Source organism: Hyla sarda, chromosome 3 (genome assembly GCF_029499605.1).
Source record: "Hyla sarda isolate aHylSar1 chromosome 3, aHylSar1.hap1, whole genome shotgun sequence".
In the NCBI taxonomy this organism is placed as follows: domain Eukaryota; kingdom Metazoa; phylum Chordata; class Amphibia; order Anura; family Hylidae; genus Hyla; species Hyla sarda.
The window spans coordinates 83,596,407-83,621,299 of record NC_079191.1 but is presented as its reverse complement, the minus strand read 5'-3'; the positions used below and the strand labels follow the sequence as shown (position 1 = coordinate 83,621,299).

At 46.1% G+C, this 24,893-nt stretch overlaps 1 protein-coding gene across 1 annotated transcript in view; it reads left to right on the top strand.

The window, feature by feature from the left end:
* The first annotated feature begins 1,115 nt into the window (after nucleotides 1–1,115).
* ATP1B3 (ATPase Na+/K+ transporting subunit beta 3) overlaps nucleotides 1,116–24,893 on the top strand; it is a 54,736-nt gene continuing 30,958 nt past the window's right edge. The window contains exon 1 of the mRNA XM_056564465.1: nucleotides 1,116–1,368. Coding sequence (XP_056420440.1) covers nucleotides 1,260–1,368 — 109 coding nt within the window. The 5' untranslated portion in view covers nucleotides 1,116–1,259. The remainder of the gene's footprint in view (nucleotides 1,369–24,893) is intronic.

The following is a 24,893-nucleotide window of genomic DNA, read 5'->3' as shown; positions in this document are numbered from 1 at the left end:
CTGTGGCTGTTACTGGTTTGGGGTGTACTGTGGCTGTCACTGGTTTGGGGTGTACTTTGGCTGTCACTGGTTTGGGGTGTACTGTGGCTGTCACTGGTTTGGGGTGTACTTTGGCTGTCACTGGTTTGGGGTGTACTGTGGCTGTCACTGGTTTGGGGTGTACTGTGGCTGTCACTGGTTTGGGGTGTACTGTGGCTGTCACTGGTTTGAGGTGTACTGTGGCTGTCACTGGTTTGGAGTGTACTGTGGCTGTCACTGGTTTGGGGTGTACTGTGGCTGTCACTGGTTTGGGGTGTACTTGGTCTGGGGTGTACTGTGGCCGTCACTGGTTTGGGGTGTACTGTGGCTGTCACTGGTTTGGGGTGTACTTGGTCTGGGGTGTACTGTGGCCGTCACTGGTTTGGGGTGTACTGTGGCTGTCACTGGTTTGGGGTGTACTTGGTCTGGGGTGTACTGTGGCCGTCACTGGTTTGGGGTGTACTGTGGCTGTCACTAGTGCGACCCCTGAGGCTGTCACTACGGTAGTGGGACCCCTGAGGCTGGCTGGTCCTGTCACTTGTTCAGTCGCAATAAGTTAGGTCCTGACTTCTAGTTATAGGGGGGGGGGGGGGATGGTGAGAATGCTTCTTCCAGCAGTTTGCATGATGATAGAACGAGCCAATGGCCACACCCATTATCCACACGGAGCATCCTCCCCCTGTAATATCCTAATGACATAATGACATGGCCGGGTATAGGGGCACACATGTGACCAGGCTGCGGATGCTGGGTGGGTAGGGGGGCTTGGCATTGGTTCTCGCTTCACGATGACGCGCACAAGCGGGCACGCGCACTACTGCTTCATTCTACCAGGCGCGCCCCCGCGCCCCGCATCACAAGGAGTCCCGCTATCAGGCCAGGCGCGAGCCACAGTTCTGCAGCATTGGCTTCTATTGGACGATAGCCCCTAGGCCCCGCCCTCCTGCGCAGGGCTTCCCTCCACTAGTGTTTAAAGTCACGCCCATAGCCAATCGTGATTGGTTACCAATGTCGTGAAGCTCCACCCCTAGTTCTCCTGCACGTTCTCCCATTGGCTGAGCAGCGGCACGCCCCGAGTCTGCCGTGCCGGGGAATTGAGTGCTGATGCCGCAGCGGCCTCAGATTGGAGAGCGGCTGGCGGGGACGTTGTGGTCCAGGCTGCTGTCAGTGGACGGTACAGAGCGCGTCTCAGCTCCGGAATCATCGCATCATACAGCCCCGCCATCTCCAGCAGCATCAATATGGCCAAGGAGGAGAACAAGAGCGCGGAGCAGTCCAAGTCCGGATGGAAGCAATTCATCTACAACCCGAGGAGCGGGGAGATCCTGGGCCGCACAGCCAGCAGCTGGGGTAAGCGCCATTCATCTGGAATGAGATCGCCCATCCTCCTGTGTGCGGGCTGACTGCGGGGAGATGATGGAGTGCGGGCTGACTGCGGGGAGATGATGGAGTGCGGGCTGACTGCGGGGAGATGATGGAGTGCGGGCTGACTGCGGGGAGATGATGGAGTGCGGGGAGACTGCGGGGAGATGATGGAGTGCGGGCTGACTGCGGGGAGATGATGGAGTGCGGGCTGACTGCGGGGAGATGATGGAGTGCGGGCTGACTGCGGGGAGATGATGGAGTGCGGGCTGACTGCGGGGAGATGATGGAGTGCGGGCTGACTGCGGGGAGATGATGGAGTGCGGGCTGACTGCGGGGAGATGATGGAGTGCGGGCGGGCTGACTGCGGGGAGATGATGGAGTGCGGGCGGGCTGACTGCGGGGAGATGATGGAGTGCGGGCGGGCTGACTGCGGGGAGATGATGGAGTGCGGGCTGACTGCGGGGAGATGATGGAGTGCGGGCTGACTGCGGGGAGATGATGGAGTGCGGGCTGACTGCGGGGAGATGATGGAGTGCGGGCTGACTGCGGGGAGATGATGGAGTGCGGGCTGACTGCGGGGAGATGATGGAGTGCGGGGAGACTGCGGGGAGATGATGGAGTGCGGGCTGACTGCGGGGAGATGATGGAGTGCGGGTTGACTGCGGGGAGATGATGGAGTGCGGGCTGACTGCGGGGAGATGATGGAGTGCGGGCTGACTGCGGGGAGATGATGGAGTGCGGGCTGACTGCGGGGAGATGATGGAGTGCGGGCTGACTGCGGGGAGATGATGGAGTGCGGGGAGACCCGTTATCTCTCTCCATCCTCTGTAGATATAGGTCACCTGTCACCTGATGGATGGAGGCGCAGGGATCCTATGCAGTACTGCGAATCCTATGGAGCGTTACTATTACTAGCATCTAGTATACAGAGGAGACCGGACTGCGGTGTATATAGACAATGTATATATAGGAGATGGTGTATATAGAGGATGCAGTACTGGGGGGTATATAGAGGAAATGGTGTATATAGAGGATGCAGTACTGGGGGGTATATAGAGAAAATGGTGTATATAGAGGATGCAGTACTGGGGGGTATATAGAGGAAATGGTGTATATAGAGGATGCAGTACTGGGGGTATATAGAGGAAATGGTGTATATAGAGGATGCAGTACTGGGGGTATATAGAGGAGATGGTGTATATAGAGGATGCAGTACTGGGGGTATATAGAGGAGATGGGGTATATAGAGGATGCAGTACTGGGGGGTATATAGAGAAAATGGTGTATATAGAGAAGATGGTGTATATAGAGGATGCAGTACTGGGGGTATATAGAGGAGATGGTGTATATAGAGGATGCAGTACTGGGGGTATATAGAGGAGATGGTGTATATAGAGGATGCACTACTGGGGGTATATAGAGGAGATGGGGTATATAGAGGATGCAGTACTGGGGGGTATATAGAGGAGATGGTGTATATAGAGAAGATGGTGTATATAGAGGATGCAGTACTGGGGGGTATATAGAGAAGATGGTGTATATAGAGGATGCAGTACTGGGGGTATATAGAGGAGATGGTGTATATAGAGGATGCAGTACTGGGGGGTATATAGAGGAGATGGTGTATATAGAGGATGCAGTACTGGGGGGTATATAGAGGATGCAGTACTGGGGGGGTATATAGAGAAAATGGTGTATATAGAGAAGATGGTGTATATAGAGAAGATGGTGTATATAGAGGATGCAGTACTGGGGGTATATAGAGGAGATGGTGTATATAGAGGATGCAGTACTGGGGGTATATAGAGGAGATGGTGTATATAGAGGATGCAGTACTGGGGGGTATATAGAGGAGATGGTGTATATAGAGGATGCAGTACTGGGGGGTATATAGAGGATGCAGTACTGGGGGGGTATATAGAGAAAATGGTGTATATAGAGAAGATGGTGTATATAGAGGATGCAGTACTGGGGGTATATAGAGGAGATGGTGTATATAGAGGATGCAGTACTGGGGGTATATAGAGGAGATGGTGTATATAGAGGATGCAGTACTGGGGGGTATATAGAGGAGATGGTGTATATAGAGGATGCAGTACTGGGGGGTATATAGAGGATGCAGTACTGGGGTGTATATAGAGGATGCAGTACTGGGGGTATATAGAGGAGATGGTGTATATAGAGGATGCAGTACTGGGGGGGTATATAGAGGAGATGGTGTATATAGAGGATGCAGTACTGGGGGGTATATAGAGGAGATGGTGTATATAGAGGATGCAGTACTGGGGGGTATATAGAGGAGATGGTGTATATAGAGGATGCAGTACTGGTGGGTATATAGAGGAGATGGTGTATATAGAGGATGCAGTACTGGGGGGTATAGAGGAGATGGTGTATATAGAGGATGCAGTACTGGTGGGTATATAGAGGAGATGGTGTATATAGAGGATGCAGTACTGGTGGGTATATAGAGGAGATGGTGTATATAGAGGATGCAGTACTGGGGGGGTATATTGAGGAGATGGTGTATATAGAGGATGCAGTACTGGGGGGGTATATTGAGGAGATGGTGTATATAGAGGATGCAGTACTGGGGGGTATATAGAGGAGATGGTGTATATAGAGGATGCAGTACTGGGGGTATATAGAGGAGATGGTGTATATAGAGGATGCAGTACTGGGGGTATATAGAGGAGATGGTGTATATAGAGGATGCAGTACTGGGGGTATATAGAGGATGCAGTACTGGGGTGTATATAGAGGATGCAGTACTGGGGGTATATAGAGGAGATGGTGTATATAGAGGATGCAGTACTGGGGGTATATAGAGGAGATGGTGTATATAGAGGATGCAGTACTGGGGGGTATAGAGGAGATGGTGTATATAGAGGATGCAGTACTGGGGGGGTATATAGAGGAGATGGTGTATATAGAGGATGCAGTACTGGGGGGTATATAGAGGAGATGGTGTATATAGAGGATGCAGTACTGGGGGGTATATTGAGGAGATGGTGTATATAGAGGATGCAGTACTGGGGGTATATAGAGGAGATGGTGTATATAGAGGATGCAGTACTGGGGGGTATATAGAGGAGAGGGTGTATATAGAGGATGCAGTACTGGGGGGGGGGCTATATAGAGGAGATGGTGTATATAGAGGATGCAGTACTGGGGGTATATAGAGGAGATGGTGTATATAGAGGATGCAGTACTGGGGGTATATAGAGGAGATGGTGTATATAGAGGATGCAGTACTGGGGGTATATAGAGGAGATGGTGTATATAGAGGATGCAGTACTGGGGGTATATAGAGGAGATGGTGTATATAGAGGATGCAGTACTGGGGGTATATAGAGGAGATGGTGTGTATATAGAGGATGCAGTACTGGGGGGGTATATAGAGGAGATGGTGTGTATATAGAGGATGCAGTACTGGGGGGGTATATAGAGGAGATGGTGTGTATATAGAGGATGCAGTACTGGGGAGGGGGGTATATAGAGGAGATGTTGTATATAGAGGATGCAGTACTGGGGGGGGGGGTATATAGAGGAGATGGTGTATATAATGATTTATATCCAGGATACAGCAGTGGGGTATATAGGGATTTATATCCAGGATACAGCAGTGGGGTATATAGGGATTTATATCCAGGATACAGCAGTGGGGTATATAGGGATTTATATCCAGGATACAGCAGTGGGGTATGTAGGGATTTATATCCAGGATACAGCAGTGGGGTATATAGGGATGAATATCCAGGATACAGCAGTGGGGTATATAGGGATTTATATCCAGGATACAGCAGTGGGGTATATAGGGATTTATATCCAGGATACAGCAGTGGGGTATATAGGGATTTATATCCAGGATACAGCAGTGTGGTATATAGGAATGAATATCCAGGATACAGCAGTGGGGTATATAGGGATGTATATCCAGGATACAGCAGTGGGGTATATAGGGATGTATATCCAGGATACAGCAGTGGGGTATATAGGGATTTATATCCAGGATACAGCAGTGGGGTATATAGGGATGTATATCCAGGATACAGCAGTGGGGTATATAGGGATTTATATCCAGGATACAGCAGTGGGGTTTATAGGGATTTATATCCAGGATACAGCAGTGGGGTATATAGGGATTTATATCCAGGATACAGCAGTGGGGTATATAGGGATGTATATTCAGGATACAGCAGTGGGGTATATAGGGATTTATATCCAGGATACAGCAGTGGGGTATATAGGGATTTATATCCAGGATACAGCAGTGGGGTATATAGGGATGTATATCCAGGATACAGCAGTGGGGTATATAGGGATGTATATCCAGGATACAGCAGTGGGGTATATAGGGATTTATATCCAGGATACAGCAGTGGGGTATATAGGGATGTATATCCAGGATACAGCAGTGGGGTATATAGGGATGTATATCCAGGATACAGCAGTGGGGTATATAGGGATGTATATCCAGGATACAGCAGTGGGGTATATAGGGATGTATATCCAGGATACAGCAGTGGGGTATATAGGGATGTATATCCAGGATACAGCAGTGGGGTATATAGGGATGTATATCCAGGATACAGCAGTGGGGTATATAGGGATGTATATCCAGGATACAGCAGTGGGGTATATAGGGATGTATATCCAGGATACAGCAGTGGGGTATATAGGGATGTATATCCAGGATACAGCAGTGGGGTATATAGGGATGTATATCCAGGATACAGCAGTGGGGTATATAGGGATGTATATCCAGGATACAGCAGTGGGGTATATAGGGATGTATATCCAGGATACAGCAGTGGGGTATATAGGGATGTATATCCAGGATACAGCAGTGGGGTATATAGGGATGTATATCCAGGATACAGCAGTGGGGTATATAGGGATGTATATCCAGGATACAGCAGTGGGGTATATAGGGATGTATATCCAGGATACAGCAGTGGGGTATATAGGGATGTATATCCAGGATACAGCAGTGGGGTATATAGGGATGTATATCCAGGATACAGCAGTGGGGTATATAGGGATGTATATCCAGGATACAGCAGTGGGGTATATAGGGATGTATATCCAGGATACAGCAGTGGGGTATATAGGGATGTATATCCAGGATACAGCAGTGGGGTATATAGGGATGTATATCCAGGATACAGCAGTGGGGTATATAGGGATGTATATCCAGGATACAGCAGTGGGGTATATAGGGATGTATATCCAGGATACAGCAGTGGGGTATATAGGGATGTATATCCAGGATACAGCAGTGGGGTATATAGGGATGTATATCCAGGATACAGCAGTGGGGTATATAGGGATGTATATCCAGGATACAGCAGTGGGGTATATAGGGATGTATATCCAGGATACAGCAGTGGGGTATATAGGGATGCATCTAGAGCATATAAAGGATTCAGTATTGGACTATTCTGATATTGATGGTTATTGATATAATTGGATTTCAAGAAGCCAATTTCTGATTGGTAACATAACGCCTGTGTATAAGAGCCCGATAGATGGTTGATGTCCGGCTGGACTGGTGTCCAATAGAATCAAGTGTTGGGGGTGATGACCTCTCCAGAGCGGTGACCTCTGCTGCATGAGGTGCGAATTATGTCCTAGCGCTAATGGACTCTTATCTCTTGGCGGTGATGGAGGACTAGGGGGCATTTTGTAGAGTATATTTTGATACGATGGTGATTTGGATGGTGGGAGAGTTGTGTCTTGAAGGAGAACGGCCATCGAGGTGTGGCTGAGCTCTGGACTCAAGGTTACACTCCATCTAATATATATGTATATTGTACTATACAATCCTATATGACAGTAAATGTCCTATAATAGAGGACTGTGTTACCCATAAGCCCTATGGCCGGTGCTCCTGATGCTGCTGTGTTACCCATAAGCCCTATGGCCGGTGCTCCTGATGCTGCTGTGTTACCCATAAGCCCTATGGCCGGTGCTCCTGATGCTGCTGTGTTACCCATAAGCCCTATGGCCGGTGCTCCTGATGCTGCTGTGTTACCCATAAGCCCTATGGCCGGTGCTCCTGATGCTGCTGTGTTACCCATAAGCCCTATGGCCGGTGCTCCTGATGCTGCTGTGTTACCCATAAGCCCTATGGCCAGTGCTCCTGATGCTGCTGTGTTACCCATAAGCCCTATGGCCGGTGCTCCTGATGCTGCTGTGTTACCCATAAGCCCTATGGCCGGTGCTCCTGATGCTGCTGTGTTACCCATAAGCCCTATGGCCGGTGCTCCTGATGCTGCTGTGTTACCCATAAGCCCTATGGCCAGTGCTCCTGATGCTGCTGTGTTACCCATAAGCCCTATGGCCGGTGCTCCTGATGCTGCTGTGTTACCCATAAGCCCTATGGCCGGTGCTCCTGATGCTGCTGTGTTACCCATAAGCCCTATGGCCGGTGCTCCTGATGCTGCTGTGTTACCCATAAGCCCTATGGCCGGTGCTCCTGATGCTGCTGTGTTACCCATAAGCCCTATGGCCGGTGCTCCTGATGCTGCGGTGTTGCCTATAGACCTCCTTCTCATCCTCACCATCATCATTGGTCTGATCCTGACAGTGCAGAACACCTGGCGTTAACCATTTGTAGGCCATCGTCATCATGGCCGTGGTGGGGAAGTCTCTATTGGTGGTGTGACACATTTCATGGTGGATGGGAGGAGGAGGTGGTGGGGGGGTGCTTCTGAAGTCAGCCGCATTGGATGCTAAAAATAGAGCTCTGTGTGACTGTCGATGGGAGACGGCAAAGGGGGGGCTGCCATCTTATTCTACATTGGCAGAGAATCCATACTCCCCCACGTCCTCCTCGCTCTTTAATCTGCAGCCCTTGTCCACTTTTTTTTTTTTTATAAAGGAAGGGGGGCGGGTGGTAGGTTGTCCATGGGCAAGGACTCTCGCAGGCGCCTTGATGTATTCGTCTTGGTTTTTTTCCCATCTTCTTGTTTGAATGAAGCTCGGAGCCTCTGGAGGAGATGGGAAGGCATGGGGGATGGTGTGTCATAGGCACAACTGCAGATCTGCTCTGAAGACCACAATCTGTTAACTCCTTGTCATCCTGATGGGATAACAGGGACGGAATCCTACAGAGCAGCATCTGCTGTCAACGCTGCTGCTATTACTGTCACACTTGCGCGTGTTGTCCGCATATATAGTGTGCATTACAAGCAAACCTGTTATTTTCTGTAGGTTGCATATGTAGAATTGGTGAAAAGTTCAGGATTCATGATACATGTGCTGCAAGACTGAAAACTCCTAAAGCAATGGTCTCCAAACTGTCGGCCTCCAGCTTTTGCAAAACTACAAATCCCAGCATGCCCAGACAGCCATAGGCTGTCTGGGCATGCTGGGATTTGTAGTTTTGCAAAAGCTGGAGGCCCACAGTTTGGAGACCACCGGTGCAATGCATGTACTTTGGGAGCATTCTCCAATGTAGCTTATATGGAGTCTGTGACTAGATACCTTTATAGCCCAAGGGTGAAAAGAAGTCACTATTAGGCTTGAGACTTTAATAGATGCCTTTATCATCCATACCCTAATATAATATGCGATTTATGGACACTTAACTTCTGTCTGGGTATGCTGGGAGTTGTAGTTTTGCACAAAAATAAACAGGAGGGCCACAGTGTGGAGACCACTGGTGTAGTGCATGTATTTTGGGAGCATTCCTTAGTGTAAGTTATATGGAGTCTGTACTAGATACCTTTATAGCCCATGGGTGAAAGATGCCACTGTTGGACTGGAGACTGTAACTGATGCCATAAATTGGCCTTACCTTAATATAGGATCGGGTTTATGGATACTTAACTTCTGTCCAGGTATGCTGGGAGTTGTAGTTTTGCAACCGCAACTGTGAGACATTCGCCCAATCAGTGGTAACTGGTCTTATACAAGACAATACGTCCCATAGATACTTTATGATTTGGTGTCAGCCCTATCACTGCCCTACATGCAGACCTCTTTTATCGGAATTTTTGTATTTTCACTAAAAGGGTTACGCCTGCCGTCCAAAATATAGGCGTAAATTGAGCCAAGAAGCGCCTACCATAATGCACCACTTCTATAACTCCTTACAGCTCGATGGTTCCAAATGTAAAGGGGTTATCCAGGAATAAACCTTTTTATATATATCTCAACTGGCTCCAGAAAGTTTTAAACAGATTTGTAAATTACGTTTATTAAAAAAATCTTAATCCTTTCAGTACTTATGAGCTGCTGAAGTTGAGTTGTTCTTTTCTGTCTAAGTGCTCTCTGATGACCCCTGTCTCGGGAACTGTCCAGAGTAGAAGCAAATCCCCATAGAAAACCTCTTCTACTCTGTGCAGTTCTCGAGACAAGCAGAGGTGTCAGCAGAGAGCACTGTTGCCAGACAGAAAATAGCAACTCAACTTCAGCAGCGGATGATTATTGGTAGGATTAAACATTTTTTATAGAAGTAATTTACAAATCTGTTTAACTTTCTGGAGCCAGTTGAGAGAGATAGATATATATAGATATATGTATGTGTGTGTGTGTATATATTTATTAATATATAAATATATCTCATTAATTATTATTATTATTTTTTTTCCGGAATACCCCTTTTAAGACCATAATAAATCTCTCCCATTGAGGTGCGCGCAACACGGTGTAACCAAAGTCTAGTTAGGGTCACCTATTGTTAGGGTCACCCTATTTAGGAAAATAATGGCTCCAAAAAACATGATATGCACATGGTCTTGATCTTTGAGATATTTGCTAATCTTGCATGTAGACAGGACCACTGATTACTTAAAAATAAAATAATGTATCTTTTGATTTTGAGGGTTTGCATTGTATGTATATGTGTGAATTATACTCACACGCTTATAATAAATAAAAGTAAAAAAAATTATAAAAATATACACAATTAATATCTATATATTTTTTGTTTTAAGTGTGTATATTTTTGTTTTGAATTGATTATATAATAAATAAAAAATTAATAATTTAATCTATTTATACTTTTTGTTTTCAATTGATTATAAGTGTGTGTGTGTGTGTGTGTGTGTGTACATATATTATATTATTAAAAAAAATATATATGTATCTTTTTTTTTTTTTTTTTTTTTTTTTTTTTTGTGCAAGACATGCCTAGATCCCTGTGGAAGTCATATATTGGTGAATGAACCCTGGACTGCCCCCACTCTAAATCATTAGCCTGGTTTTGACAAGTATATAGGATGGAGCCTCCGGGCATTAGAGGGGGAAGACTCTGGTATTACTTGCAGACACTACTATCTGATTACATTATAGGCTGTTTGCAGGGTAATGGCCACTGCTGTTATGCCAGATACTACTTATAGGAGTCATTTCAGGAAATACAGACATTTTGTTGTTTTTTAACTCATTGGAGGCCATGGGAATGCAGAATAACTTCCCTTGTGCTCTTCATACAATCTCCATTCAGCCTAGTAGTGATGGGGTTTTCCATGATTAAAGGGGTACTCCAATGGAAAACAATTTATTTTAAATCAACTGGTGCCAGAAAGTTATACAGATTTGGAAATTATTTCTATTAAAAAAAAAAATTCTTAATTCTTCAGTACCGTACTTATCAGCTGCTGTATGCTACAGAGGAAATTATTTTCTTTTTGAATTTCTTTTCAGTCGGACCACCGTGCTCTCTGCTGACACCTCTGTCCATATTAGGAACTGTCCAGAGCAGTAGGTTTGCTATGGGGATTTGTTCCTTACATGGACAGAGGTGTTGGCATAGAGCACTGTGGTTAGACAGAAAAAAAAAAATTATAATAAAATAAAAGAACTTCCTCTGTAGTATACAGCAGCTGAGAAGTACTGGAAGGATTAAGATTTTTTAATAGAAGTAATTTACAAATCTGTTTAACTTTCTGGCACCAGTTGATTTAAAATAAATTTATTTTCTACCGGAGTACTCCTTTAAGACCAGTGCTTCCCAACCAGTGGGCCTGCAGCTGTTGCAAAACTACAATTCCCAGCATGTCCATACAGCAGATTGTTGTTGCTGCTCCTTTAGGGCACTGTTTCCCAACTAGCTTGCCTCCAGCTGTTGCAAAACTGCAACACCCAGCATCCTTGGAGTTGTAATTTTGCAACAGCTGGAGGCACACTAGTTGGGAAGCACTGGTCTAGACCAGTGGTCTCCAACCTGCAGACCTCCAGATGTTGCAAAACTACAACTCCCAGCATGCCCGGACAGCCAACGGCTGTCCGGGCATGCTGGGAGTTGTAGTTTTGCAACATCTGGAGGTCTGCAGGTTGGAGACCACTGGTCTAGAGAATATAAAACATCAATGGATAACGTAATGCTGTGTATCAGAGGAAGATATGTGGGGATAACAGTGCAATATCTGCATGTGGTAATAATAATTCCTTTATATAGCGCCAACATATTCTGCAGCACTGTACAGAAGTTGTCATCTCTCTCGCTGGTCAGCATTTACTATATTATTATAAAAAATAATAATAATAATTTACTGTCACCCTTTTATGTTAAATGGGGGGACATTTTCGCAGCTGAATGAGTTACATGCACCATTTTTCATGCCGAACTGAGCTGAATTACTGCACGCATCCTGAGGACAGATGTGGCGCTGTTTGTGGAAGTATTTGGCTCTGTCGTTTTTTTATTCCTCTAATCCTGGATAACCCCTTTTTTAAAGTGACTTGCGGAGAATGTCTGGGGTGGTTGCATCCCATGTGGGTATTAGTTGTGTGGTCGTTGTCCATACACACCATTCAGACTTTCATTTTCAAAGGGCCTATTGAATATGGAGGGATAGGATCTGGTTGCTATGGGCAACCACAGTTTTCCTTTGTGTGACTTATGGTAAATGCCCCTTAGTGTTTTTCCAAAGCAGCTCTCTGCAACTTTACTTCTGCCCAGTTATCATGTTTCTGCCCAGTGGTCTCCAAACTGCAACTCCCAGCATAAGCAGACAGCCTATGGCTGCCCGGGCATGCTGGGAGCTGTAGTATTGTGACAGCTGGAGGGCCATACTTTAGAACTGTTTTCTCCAAATATACTCCCGGCATCGCCCTCATACTGCGGCGTTTGCGGTACATTGCAGTACGCCGAGATTCACTGTAGACTGCAGTCTGTAGTATTGCGGGCCTCCTCACTCCAGCCAAATAAGATGGCAGTGCCAAGCGGTAAATTTACAGCTTGCTTATTCCTACAGATTGTCTGCTTACAGCACGGCGCGCACACCATTGCTTTTGTAATACTTCATAATATATTAAGGTAATTTTTGTTGTCTTATAAGAAAGGTCTGTCTGGAAAGATTTGCACCTCTTCTTCCCCTGTGTTTTGGCTGAAAATACAGTAGTGTCCTGTACCTTGATAAAGCTGGTTCCTTCCGGTGAAACGTTGGGGGGAACACTATATCAAATATTTTAATTAGCAACCTCATAGTTGGGGAATGATAAGGTCCCTACATAATGGGACTCTAGTGTCATTTAATTGACTCATGGATATGAGTAGGAGGAAAAACACTAGGACAAGCCCTATATTACATTAGGGATCCGGAGGGACCCCAAAAACCAACCTAAGGTTGTGTTTTTAACACACGCTTTTTGTATTAATTTCACCTTTTAGTTGGGATTTTAAAGATATGAATAAAGGTTATATATTAAGGGGAAACCCTAGTGAAAGGGTCTAGTCCCGGAGGGGCCTCCATACCCCAAAGGGAATTGTGAATAAAAATATTTGCATACCTTGGGTATCTCCAAGGGAGATTTGAAATATTGATTTGGCTGAAAATACTGACCAAATACTGTGTGTGAACCCAGTCTTATTCATACTGATTAGTGAAGAGTCAGCTGAACCCTCCAGCTTTGGCAGTATTGGCTGACTGACTATTGTGCATTGGGGGGTGCCTCCCAACTCTCCCCCAGTAAAGAATGGTTGGGCATGTTGGATTTCAACACAGAAGCAGTCACCAGAGGTTATTTTTCTCACTCCATCGAGAACAACTAAAGTCACCTGGGCCGAATGTGTATGGAGGGCTCGGAAACGATAGCCGCCGTGCCAAGCAGACATTCCGTTGTGGCTAATGATGTCAGGGTAATGAAGGCTTGGCCATGTTGGATTTCAACACAAAAGTTGTCGCCAGAGGATTCTTCTCACTCTGTTGAAAACACATGAACGTCCTTTGAGCCAAATGTTCATGGAGGGATCAGATATGATAGCTGTCAGCCAAGTCAATATTCGACTGGGGCAAATGATGGCAGGGTAAAGAAGGGAAGGGCATGTTTGATTTCAACACAGACACAGTCGTCAGAAGATTCTTCTCACTCCATGGTTGCACAGGACAATTTATTGGCATTTTTTCGGACAATGCGTTTCGGCACTCACATGCGCCTTCATCAGGTCCACAAACATATAAATTAGATGCGTCCTGAGGTGCTTCCTGTGCGTGAGTGGCTTAGCCACTCACGCACAGGAAGCACCTCAGGACGCATCTAATTTATATGTTTGTGGACCTGATGAAGGCGCATGTGAGCGCCGAAACGTGTTGTCCAAAAATTCCAATAAATTGTCCTGTGCAACCATGGCGTCTTGAGTCCGTTCCTTGCTAGCAGAAGCGCTCTACATAATTCCCCATTTTTATATCTACCCATTCTCCTTCCATTAATCCATACTCCAGAGGATACGGATAAGGGAGATAGAGCTGCACACTGTATCCTCCGACCTCCACCCATAACCCCCATTAGTGTTGGACTAGCACTGTTGCATTAATCCAGCAGGTCAGTATGACACTTTAGGTGAGGTGGTGGGTCCCCCTTTCCTACCCTACTTCTTGTTTATGACAATACCACACGAGAGAGTGCCCCGCTTTTTCTTTCTTTTTTTTTTCTCTTCTTTTTCCCTTTTCTTATCCTCACTCCATCGAGAACACATGAACGTCACCTGAGCTGAATCTGTATGGCGCATTGGAAATGATAGTCGTTGGCCAAGCGAATGTTCGGCTGGGGCAAATTTATATAAGGGTAATCAAGGATTGGGCCTGACAGATTTCAACACAGAAGCCATCTCCAGAGGGTTCCCCTCACTCTATCGAGAACACGTGAACATCCCCATAGCCAAATGTATATGAAGTGATGGGAAATGGTGGCTGTCGGCAGAACATTTGCTTGTCTGGCGGCTCTCTGAGGTGTGTGTGGCCACCTTTTCCGTTGTAGACGTCCTGATTACTGTGAACCGGCAGCGCATTTAGCCAAGGCCAGGTCTTGTACATGCCTTTACCTAGACATTTGGTTGCCTATACAATGGCTGTCAGGTATTTACATGTCTGACCGTATGTGGTACGTCGTTCTGTAACATAGTTGGCATTAATATGGGCTGTATGTAAAATAATGGAATGAGTGAGGAGGACAGGGCATTCCCAGTAGAGCCTACAAAATGGCTTCTATCCCTAGGCCATAGATTGGTGGTGGGGGGGGGGGGGGCATGTGGATATGACACACCATGGTACCTGTGTTGAATAGTAACTGGTCAACAATGGGTTTAACACATTCACGCTTGAGCAGCTGTGACCCTGAGATGTTTCCTCCAGGTGAGTTATACCCGCCATCTCCTCACGGATAACCTTACACCCGAAGATAACTTGATGATTTATTTTGGTGCCTCAGTGCAAGCGGATACAAATGTGCCCACAGTATGATACCCAACCCCCCCCCCTCACAATGGCCACTGCTGCCAACAATTCTGCAGCTATGTGCTGCCTCCAAAGCATCCTTGTAGCACTCTTACATGGCGAACGGAGATGCCCATCTTTATAAAAAGGGGTCCCCCCACCTCTCGTCGAGTGCTTCCAGTAACTAGAGCGCGTTGCTGCTTTAAGAGCCGGGAATGGTGGTGGGGTGGGGGGGGGGGGGTTAGCTGTCTTCCTTTTATGACTGTTTCAGGCTGATCCTGTGATGTGCCGCCTCCCCACGATTGAAATGGAAATAAGACCCTGGTAAAGCCGCTGACTGGGAGAGGAAGGGAAATTTCCACTCCTGCTGCTTCTGTCTTGTGATTTTCAGAACCCAATCAGCACTTTTTTATTTTTTTCTTGCCTTTTCTCTTCCTCCCTCTTTTTATTCATTCAGTGCGTAGGTCGAATGAATAGGTGAGTGTCACAGTAACCATACAGAACCCGCATGAATTCGCCGGCTCTTTTCTTAGCTCTGGAGCCTTTCTGGGTTAACCTGCTGTGTGCCAGGCACTTGGCGTGACCCTGTGGTTTTCGGTATGGCTCAGATTAGTAATTTATATCAGTGTTTCCCATCCAGGGTGCCTCCAGCTGTTGCAAAACTACAACTCCCAGCATGCCCGGACAGCCTTCGGCTGTCCGGGCATGCTGGGAGCTGTAGTTTTGCAACAGCTGGAGGCACCCTGGATGGGAAACACTGACTTGTATAGGCACATTCTGCAGCAGTTTACAGTCCAAGGAAGCGGTGAACACAGAGAGATAAAAATATACCAGGCCCTGCCCATAGGAGCTTACAATCTAAGGGTACGTTCACACGCGCAGATTTGTTAGCGTTTTTTCCGCTGCGTATATTTGAAAGTGGGCGGGCTCTTCTCGGCTGTCCGCAGCAGATTTTCCGCGGCGGAATTTACGCTGCGGAAAATCCGTCAGTCCCTACTGACTTCAATGGGGCTTGCGGTGGATTTTCTGTAGTGTACATTCCGCCGCTGAAAATCTGCAGCGGACAGCCGAGAAGAGCCCGCCCACTTTCAAATACGCAGCGGAAAACCCGCTAAAAAAATCAGCGCGTGTGAACGTACCCTAAGGGCCTTTTTCATTCTTTTTTTATTTTTATTTTTTATTTTATTTTTATTTTTATATTATTTTTTTACGAATGCATTCATAATCCGTGGTAATTATAACCAAGGCCTGCTCCGTAATCCCCCCATTACACGTGCTCATTATGGACTATGTTATAAGACAAGTCCAGTCTTCAGGGTATGTTCACATAATGCAGTCAAATCACAATAAATTTTTTTTGTCATTGTTTGTTAATGGCAGAATGGTGGAGACTTGCATGTTTTTTGCAGTAAAAATGCAAAATCATTGCTCTGCGTGGGGCCTTGTTCACACGGTGAAAAAAAATCCCACTTGGAAATTTCATTGCAGCAGAGTCCCATGGTTTTCAATGAGATTTTGCTGCAGAATTTCCGCATTGGAAACGTCTGACACAGTAATTCTAATTCCTGCCTCCACGGAAATAATAGAAATGTCAATTATTTTTGCGGAATCTGCTCAGCACTGCATTGCCGTCTATGGAGACAGCGCATTTTCAAGCAGTCCTAGCAAACATAGCCTGAATGTACCCGTAGGGTGCATTCACACGTGACTTTTTATTTTTTTTAAAGAAAAGTAGAATGTTTCCTTATGTTAGCCCGAGTTCACATCAGTCCAGCAATCCAGTATAGTTGGCATCTAGCCCTACCATGCCAGTGGACAATTATGCAGAATCCGCCATTTTTTGCACCATTTGAGCCTATAGGGCATCAGATGCGGATGAGACCGTAGTTGCAACTGATCCCACCGTGGTTGCAACATCAACACACAGTCCGCCCCTGACGTTGCGTCCGACCAACGCTCCTGAAACACCCACAGGCCCGGGCAAGACACTTAGGCCCTGTTGACATTACGGAGTATCCATGCGGTATATCCATATTGATGCAATAAATCATAACCGCATTGTGTTACCTGTGGCTAAAAGCAATGCCTATTACTACAGTGAGTTTTTACAATGCACATTAAGTAAAAAATGTTAATGTAGAATTCCCTATATTGTGCATTAAGTCATTTTGTAGTTTCTGGTAATTCGCTATTTCATCCACATTCTGAGACCAAAAGGTGAAAAGGAATTTTTTTATTTTTACATTTCATTTTGAGGCGTCTTCTATGAGGTTCTTAATGGCCATCTGGACTTGTCAAGGCCTGATACAATATATACTTAATAGGATACTGCTTGCTAGACTTTGGCGCACCCCACTCAGCATAAATTCTGGAGGATTTTCCACGCCAGAGCAATATGGCACGCTGGGCCTAAAAGAATCCGTATGATGATCTTGGTCCATCATCGCACTAGAAGAAGAGACCATTAAACCCTGGCATTTGCTGCTAATATCATGAAGGTGTTGGCAGATTTGCAGTTGCGCCTGCGTTGCAGTGTTGCAGCACCGACCCCGGGCGGCTCCACCGCTTCCAGCTCATGCACTGCAGAGTCATTTGCAGGTACAGACGGTGGTGCTGCTGCACTGCGCTTTTCTGTCGCCCATTCTTGGCTCTGGGACCTCTCCTCCCCCCTCCCTTCACAAAACATGGCCTCCATTCATGCAGTATTAATGAGGTGAAGTGGAATTAGAAGATTTCACCAGTTCTCAGGGGGTTGCAACATAACTCTGCAGAGCAATTCTCATTCTCACGTAACTGTTAATTGCTTTCGGCATAACATTGCAGTTTTTATACATTGTGATTTATTGCATATATATATATATATATATATATTACACTCCTGTGTGTGTATATATGTGTGTGTGTATATATATATATATATTACAGTTTAGTGGCGCTCTCCATCTTTAACGCCACCATTCTTCATCTTGTCTTACATGTTCCCGGCCATGTTACGCTATTTACTGTTATCTCTCGATCACCGTTAATGCAGTGTCTCTCTGCATCAGGTTTCCTCCATAGCGGTTATCTACTATGCCATTGTCCGTCACATGAAAGCATCTAAAGCAGTGTTTCCCAACCAAAGTACCTCCGGCTGTAGCAAAACTACAACTCTGCTGTCTGGGCAAGCTAGGAGTTGTAGTTTTGCAACAGCCGGAGGCCCCCTGGTTGGGAAACCCTGATATATAGATTTGTCCTTAGACTTGGGCTACACTTTATTGCTGGAACAGTTCAGAGTTGATGGGAGTTGTAGCCTTGCAACAGCTGGAGGCACCCTGGTTGGGAAACGCCGATCTAAAGGCTGTTTTCACACACTGCAGATCTGTTGCAGATATATTCCATAGATGTGAACTGGCTTGTTTCCTCAAGATGTGCATGGGTTTCTGAAACCTCCATTACAGTGCGTGGGACAGTGGCAGAAATCTCATCTCAGTGTTCATAACCTAGTTAGGGCCTGTTCACACCATGTTCTACATTTAGGGTGTGCACTGGGAAAGCTGCCCATATTCACATTGTATGTGTTCTAGGATTAAATTATACTGGCTGGGGGTGTGTGGTCTGCATGGGGAGCTGAGCAGACTTGTGTCGGCCGAGCTCCCGTTCCCAGTACTCAGTTATCCTGAAATATACCCCTGAACTGCGGGAATACTTACCTGAGGGGTGCTCTGTGTTCCGAAAGGTCTCCTGCAGCAGTGGACGCGGTCCTGGATTCTTCTGTTGGGTGCCAGCGGCGGTGCCCAGATCTCCCGGGCGGCGGCTGCACGGGTGGTGGCGGTGCTCACGGAGGTGGTCGGCCCTGGAGAGAGATGGAGGGGGGAGGCTCTGGTCTGATGAGGTGCTCTGTGAAGTCCCCTGCTTCCCAAGTTCCAGCGCTGGTCTCTGATTGCTGAAGCTGCAAGCCCCGCCATTGCTGGCCTTCATGGGTGGGGCTTGCTCCTGATCTGGGTCTCCCAGGCAGCTCCTGCTCTGCCTGCGCTGATCTGAGGCGCTGTGGTGCGGCTCTCTGCGTTGGAGCACCGGAGGATAGCTGTCATCCTTCCTTAAGATTTGTGAGGCTCTGTGGGGGTACTATAGCCCTGGAGTTGCCTCTGGACTCCTGCATTGCTGGGCGCTGCTACATTTGAGACCACCGCTTTACTGAAATGTCTGCTATAACCTCCCGCCATACTTCCATGATCTCTAAAGTAGATGAGCTTAGACAGGAATTTATCCTGCGACATGAGACTCAGAAGTTGAGAGAGGATACCCTTTGCCCTGTCCCTCAACAAATAGCAGATCTACAGCGTCAGTTTAGAGGAATGGTGGACAGAGCTGATGACTTTGAAAATCGCCTCCGACGCAATAATGTTCGGCTGGTGGGCCTTCCTGAAAAGGCAGAAGGCGCTGATCCTGTGGCATTCCTTGAATCCTGGCTAAAAGATCTTGCCTGCGCATAGCTTCTCCCTCTTCTCGGTGGAGCGGGCCCATAGGGTCCCTGCCAGACCTCCTGTCCCTGACCCCCCCCCCCCCCCCCCCCGGCCCTTCCTGGCAAAGATTCTACTTTTCAAAGACAGGGACGCTATCCTGCGGGTGGTGAGGATTAAAGGTGAAGTTATCCTCGGGGATAGTAGGGTCTCCTCCTACCCGGACTTCTCCATGGTATTACGTACACAACGCACCCAATTTACGGAAGTTAGAGCCAAACTTCGCTCCAAAGGATATAGATATGCCATGCTATACCCAGCTCATCTGAGGGTGGTGGATGGATGCACAGCAGTTCGTGTCTCTGCTTCCATTAAGGGAATTTCTATAGGACCCTTGACGAGAAGATCTCCATGTATGCTGATGACACCCTGGTATATTTAGCTGATGTGGAGGGCTCCCTGTGTGCTCTTTGATCTTCTCTATAGATTTGGTGAGGTCTCGGGCCTTAGAGATAATTTCGCTAAATCATCTATTATGTCCTTGTCCCGGGGAGGGGTTCTTCCTTCTACATTGCCCAATGGTCTACAGTCTGTAACTCGATTTAGGTACTTGGGAGTGGAGGTGTCTCCTCGTAATTCTGAGTTTATGCCCCTCAATTTAGACCCTGTTCTGGAAAACACAATTAAGATGGGTTCACACCATGATTTTTCTATACAGTTTTTGGATACATTTCTTTTTTTTTATATTTTTTTTATTTTTTTAAACTATATGCAACCGCCCAGCAAACCGTGGCCATAGAATTTCCATTCAAAACCGTAGGCACCATATTGTATACGGGTGTCTCTGTTTTTCAAACCACACAGTTTTCAACTTTTTTTTTTCTGGACAGAAAACTGTGGCCTATCACAGTTTTTGTCCAGGTGAAAAACCGTGTTAACAAGTATACGTTTTTATTTATTTATTTATTTATTTTTTAACATGGGAATCCATGGGAACCGTACAGACCTGTATGTAAGTACAGTTCCATCCGGTTTTCACGATACGGTTATTGACTTTGCTCAGTTTTTTTCTTGGAATTTTAATCAAACAAGTGAAACTTTATTCATAATGGAGTGAAAAGTTCAAAACGTATACAGTTTTTTTCTTAAACAGATGCAACTGGACATCATTTTTCAAACCGTGTACGGTTTTCAACCATATACAGATAAAACTTTGTACACACGTTTTGATACAGTTTAGTAGGATTTGAGGAATCCGTATTTTTTGTTGTTGTTGTTTTTTAAGCAAAACCTGATAAAAAAACTGTATTGCAAAAACGTGGTGTGAATCCACCCTTACATGTCTACAGGCATGGGACGCCTTACCCTTATCCTTAGTGGGTAGGATTAATATTTTCAAGATGATCTTCCTCCCGAAATGTTAAGACATATTATTCTACAGTGGTTAGTGCCCGTCTCGGGCACTAACCACTATAGAATAATATGTCTTAACATTTCGGGAGGAAGATCATCTTGAAAATATTAATCCTACCCTATGAATGCTCATTCAGTCTAGGTTTGTTCTCCGGTTATATTATACTCTCGTTAGACTACACCGTATGGGGGTCTCAGGGTCGGATGTTTGTTTCAGGTGTGGCAGAGAGAGGCACTTTTTTACATGTGGTGTGGCATTGTTCTTGTGTTATGCCCTTTTGGAGAGAGGTGTTATATTTCCTATGTGATAATCTGGAGTTTGTTTGTTTTAACACCAGAATTTAGCTTGTTGGGAGTTAATGGTTTAGTGATGGGCTCTTATAAGTGAATATTGATTCATTTTCTCCTGTTTTGTGCATGTAAAGTTATAGTGATGGCCTGGAAGGACTGGTCTACCCCTCCTATATCCCGATGAATTGCCCTGGTAAATAGATATGTCCCCCTCTATCATGCCCTGTATGTTATTCGTAGATGTTATAAGAAATTTGATTTTGTGTGGGTGCCGTGGATGATGTCTCTACAGATCCTCTGATTCGTGAGGCCTTCAGTAATGAATGGGATGGATGGTGAGCTCCTAGGATGTGTTCTGGTGCGTGCGTGATCGGTTGTGTCTATGGTTGGGGCGTTTGTTACTGGTTTTGGTTGTTATAATTAGGCGGGTACCCCTTACCCACCTAATTATAATGTCTTATGGTCTTTGGAAGACTGCTCCTATTGCTTATTCTTACATCCTGTCTTATTGCCCATTATGTAATTTGGTACGGGTGGGGAAGTGGGTGCTCCTCTATGGGTTGTTTGAAGTGTTTGTTGTTACTTTTTCATTGAAAACTAATAAAAATATATTAAAAAAAATGATAAATTATACTGGCTGAGGCCATAAGTCAGGGCGGTATACATGTATCTAAAACAATGCTGTATGAAATAGCGTAGTAGAATGCACTGTTTTGTAGAGTGGATCCTGTAAAAAATAAAAAAAAGATAAAAAAATTTAAAGGGATGTCAGAATAGTGACAGACGACATTGTATGGCATACATGTAATGTGTCAGACGTCTGTAATCTACCAGACAGTGGGGTTTGGCAACCATAGACTGTTATGGCATCCATACAATCATACGACTTATATGTTTAATGGATACCACTTTATGACATCCATTATGGCCTCTGTCGGGCCGAGACAAAATGTGAACAAGGCAAACAGTCATTAAGGGGTCTGTACTGGGGCTATAAAATACTATATTCAAATAGCATAAAGGCATACTACATGAAGTCACATGGGTTTCCAGTGCTTTAAATGATAACTCTGGGATGTAACAACTTATTCCCTTTCCTAAGGTCCCCCGCAATCTCCCGAACGGCACTCCGGCTCCCTACATGAAACGAGCAGCCCTCCATGCAGATCTATGGCAGAGCCTGGCTCTCCCATAGAGCTGCATGGAGGGGGCGTGTTGTTCGCCGCTTCCTGTGGTGGTCGAAAATGCTTGTTTCATGCAGTGAGCCGGGGTGCCGTTCAGGAGATCACGGGGGCCCCAGTGGTCAGACCCCCCCCCCCCCCCCCCCGAGATCTAACACTGATCCCCTATCCTAAGGATAGGGGATAAGTTGTTGCATCCCAGAGTTATCCTTTAAAGAAGCACTACAGTCACCCCCCCCCTCCCCATATATCAAATATTAAGCACAGTCACCATTACTAGTCCTACAACGTCATCTGTTTCATTCCAGCACAGCTGCATCTATGCGTTTCATTACTTTAAATAGGTCATGTGATCAGTGTTTAATGTGTTAGAGTAATACAGGAAGATATCACATATTAGATACCTCCTGGCAGCTGACAAATTACTGCCCACCAGCTCTATCTGTATACTACTGCTCTACAATATCCCTCTGTGATCTGGATATGTTGTAGTTATACACCTCCTCTGAGGCTGTGTTCAAATTTTTTTTTCTTCTGTGAATTTGTGAAGTCGTGACAAAAATGATACTATTTTACTGCAAAACTACGGTTTTGGAACATCAGAGCAAAACATAGTAAAATTTGTGTTTGTATAGATTTACTATATGAACACAGGCTAAAGACTTTGAAAAGTCTAAAGGCATTCACTGAGGTGTTTTTAAACATTTAGACAATTTCTGTTCCTTATGCAGGACTTTGTACATCCATAAATGTGCGCTATGGGGGAGATTCATTAAAACATGTGCAGAGGAAGACTGGTGCAGTTGCCCATAGCAACCAATCAGAGTTTTTCATTTTTAGAGACCTACGAAAAATGGGGGGGGGGGGGGGGAAACTATCTGGTTGCTATGGGCAACTGGTCAACTTTATCTTTGCACAGGTTTGGATAAATCTCCCCCTATTTTATATGGATTTCCAGTGCTGTCACACAGCTGACTGAGCGTCCCACGGACAGGATTTTGGGCAGCTATTCTTTTATGCCGGACACGCTGTGTTTATCTTAGTTAGTACAGGAACAACGGCCAAATCACAGTTTATTCACCGTGCGGATCCTGGTGATCTGTACTGACAGGTATTGTTCTCGGGATTGAATTTGCTTCCTGTATTAGGTCACATTAAAGGGCTTGTCTGAGAAATAATTTTTATATCTAAATGTAATTAGGGTGTGATTGGTGGGGGTTTGGATGTACTTGCCTTTCGCAGATCGCACAATGTTACCGGTACCAGCTACTGAACACTTTCCGCTAAGTCACTGTGGCAGCCAGCGATTGGTTGAGCCTTTCCTATGCATAGCGGTACAAGCAGCAATTCTGATCAGCACTGTTGGAGGAACAGGGGCTTTCGACACGAAATAATGGGTATTTGAACCCAAAAATGGGACATTTATCAAAACCAAAAAACATATTCTTTGAGTCGGACGTCTGGCTGAAGCTCCTTGTGCCATAAAAAGTATTCACTTTGCATCCTTGTTCACTGCAGTTTGTGGCCCACATCACCTCCCCCCAATGCTTTGGGAGCATTCGTCAGTGTAAGTTGTATGGAGTCTGCGATACCTTTTATAGCCCATGGGTGAAAGCTACCACTGTAAGGCTGGAGACTGTAATAGATGCCATAAAATGGCAAATTTATCAACCCTTGGAGGTCTGGATATGGAGTCACACTCAAAATCAACTCCTGGACAGTCTGTGGTGCAGCGTGGCGTTGGTGGATGGAGCGAGACATGATGTCCCAGACCTGAATCCCAGGATTCAGGTCTGGGGAACGGGCGGGCCAGTCCATAGCATCAATGCTTTCCTCTTGCAGGAACTGCTGACACACTCCAGCCACATGAGGTCTATCATTGTCTTGCATTAGGAGGAACCCAGGGCCAACCGCACCAGCATATGGTCTCACAAGGGGTCTGAGGGTCTCATCTCGGTACCTAATGGCAGTCAGGCTACCTCTGGCAAGCACATGGAGGGAACCAAAGAAATGCCACCCCACACCATTACTGACCCACCGCCAAACAGGTCATGCTGGAGGATGTTACAGGCAGCAGAACATTCTCCATGGCGCCTCCGGACTCTGTCACGTCTGTCACATGTGCTCAGTGTGAACGTGCTTGGATCTGTGAAGAGCACAGGGCGTCGTTGACTAATTTGCCAATCTTGGTGTTCTCTGACAAATGCCAAACGTCCTGCACGGTGTTGGGCTGTAAGCACAACCCCCACCTGTGGACGTCGGGCCCTTATACCACCCTCATGGAGTCTGTTTCTGACCGTTTGAGTGGACACATGCACATTTGTGGCCTGCTGGAGGTCAGTTTGCAGGGCTTTGGCAGTGCTCCTCCTGCTCCTCCTTGCACAAAGGCGGAGGTAGCGGACCTGCTGCTGTGTTGTTGCCCTCCTATGGCCTCCTCCACATCTCCTGATGTACTGGCCTGTCTCCTGGTAGGCCTGCATGCTCTGGACACTGCGTTGACAGACATAGCAAATCTT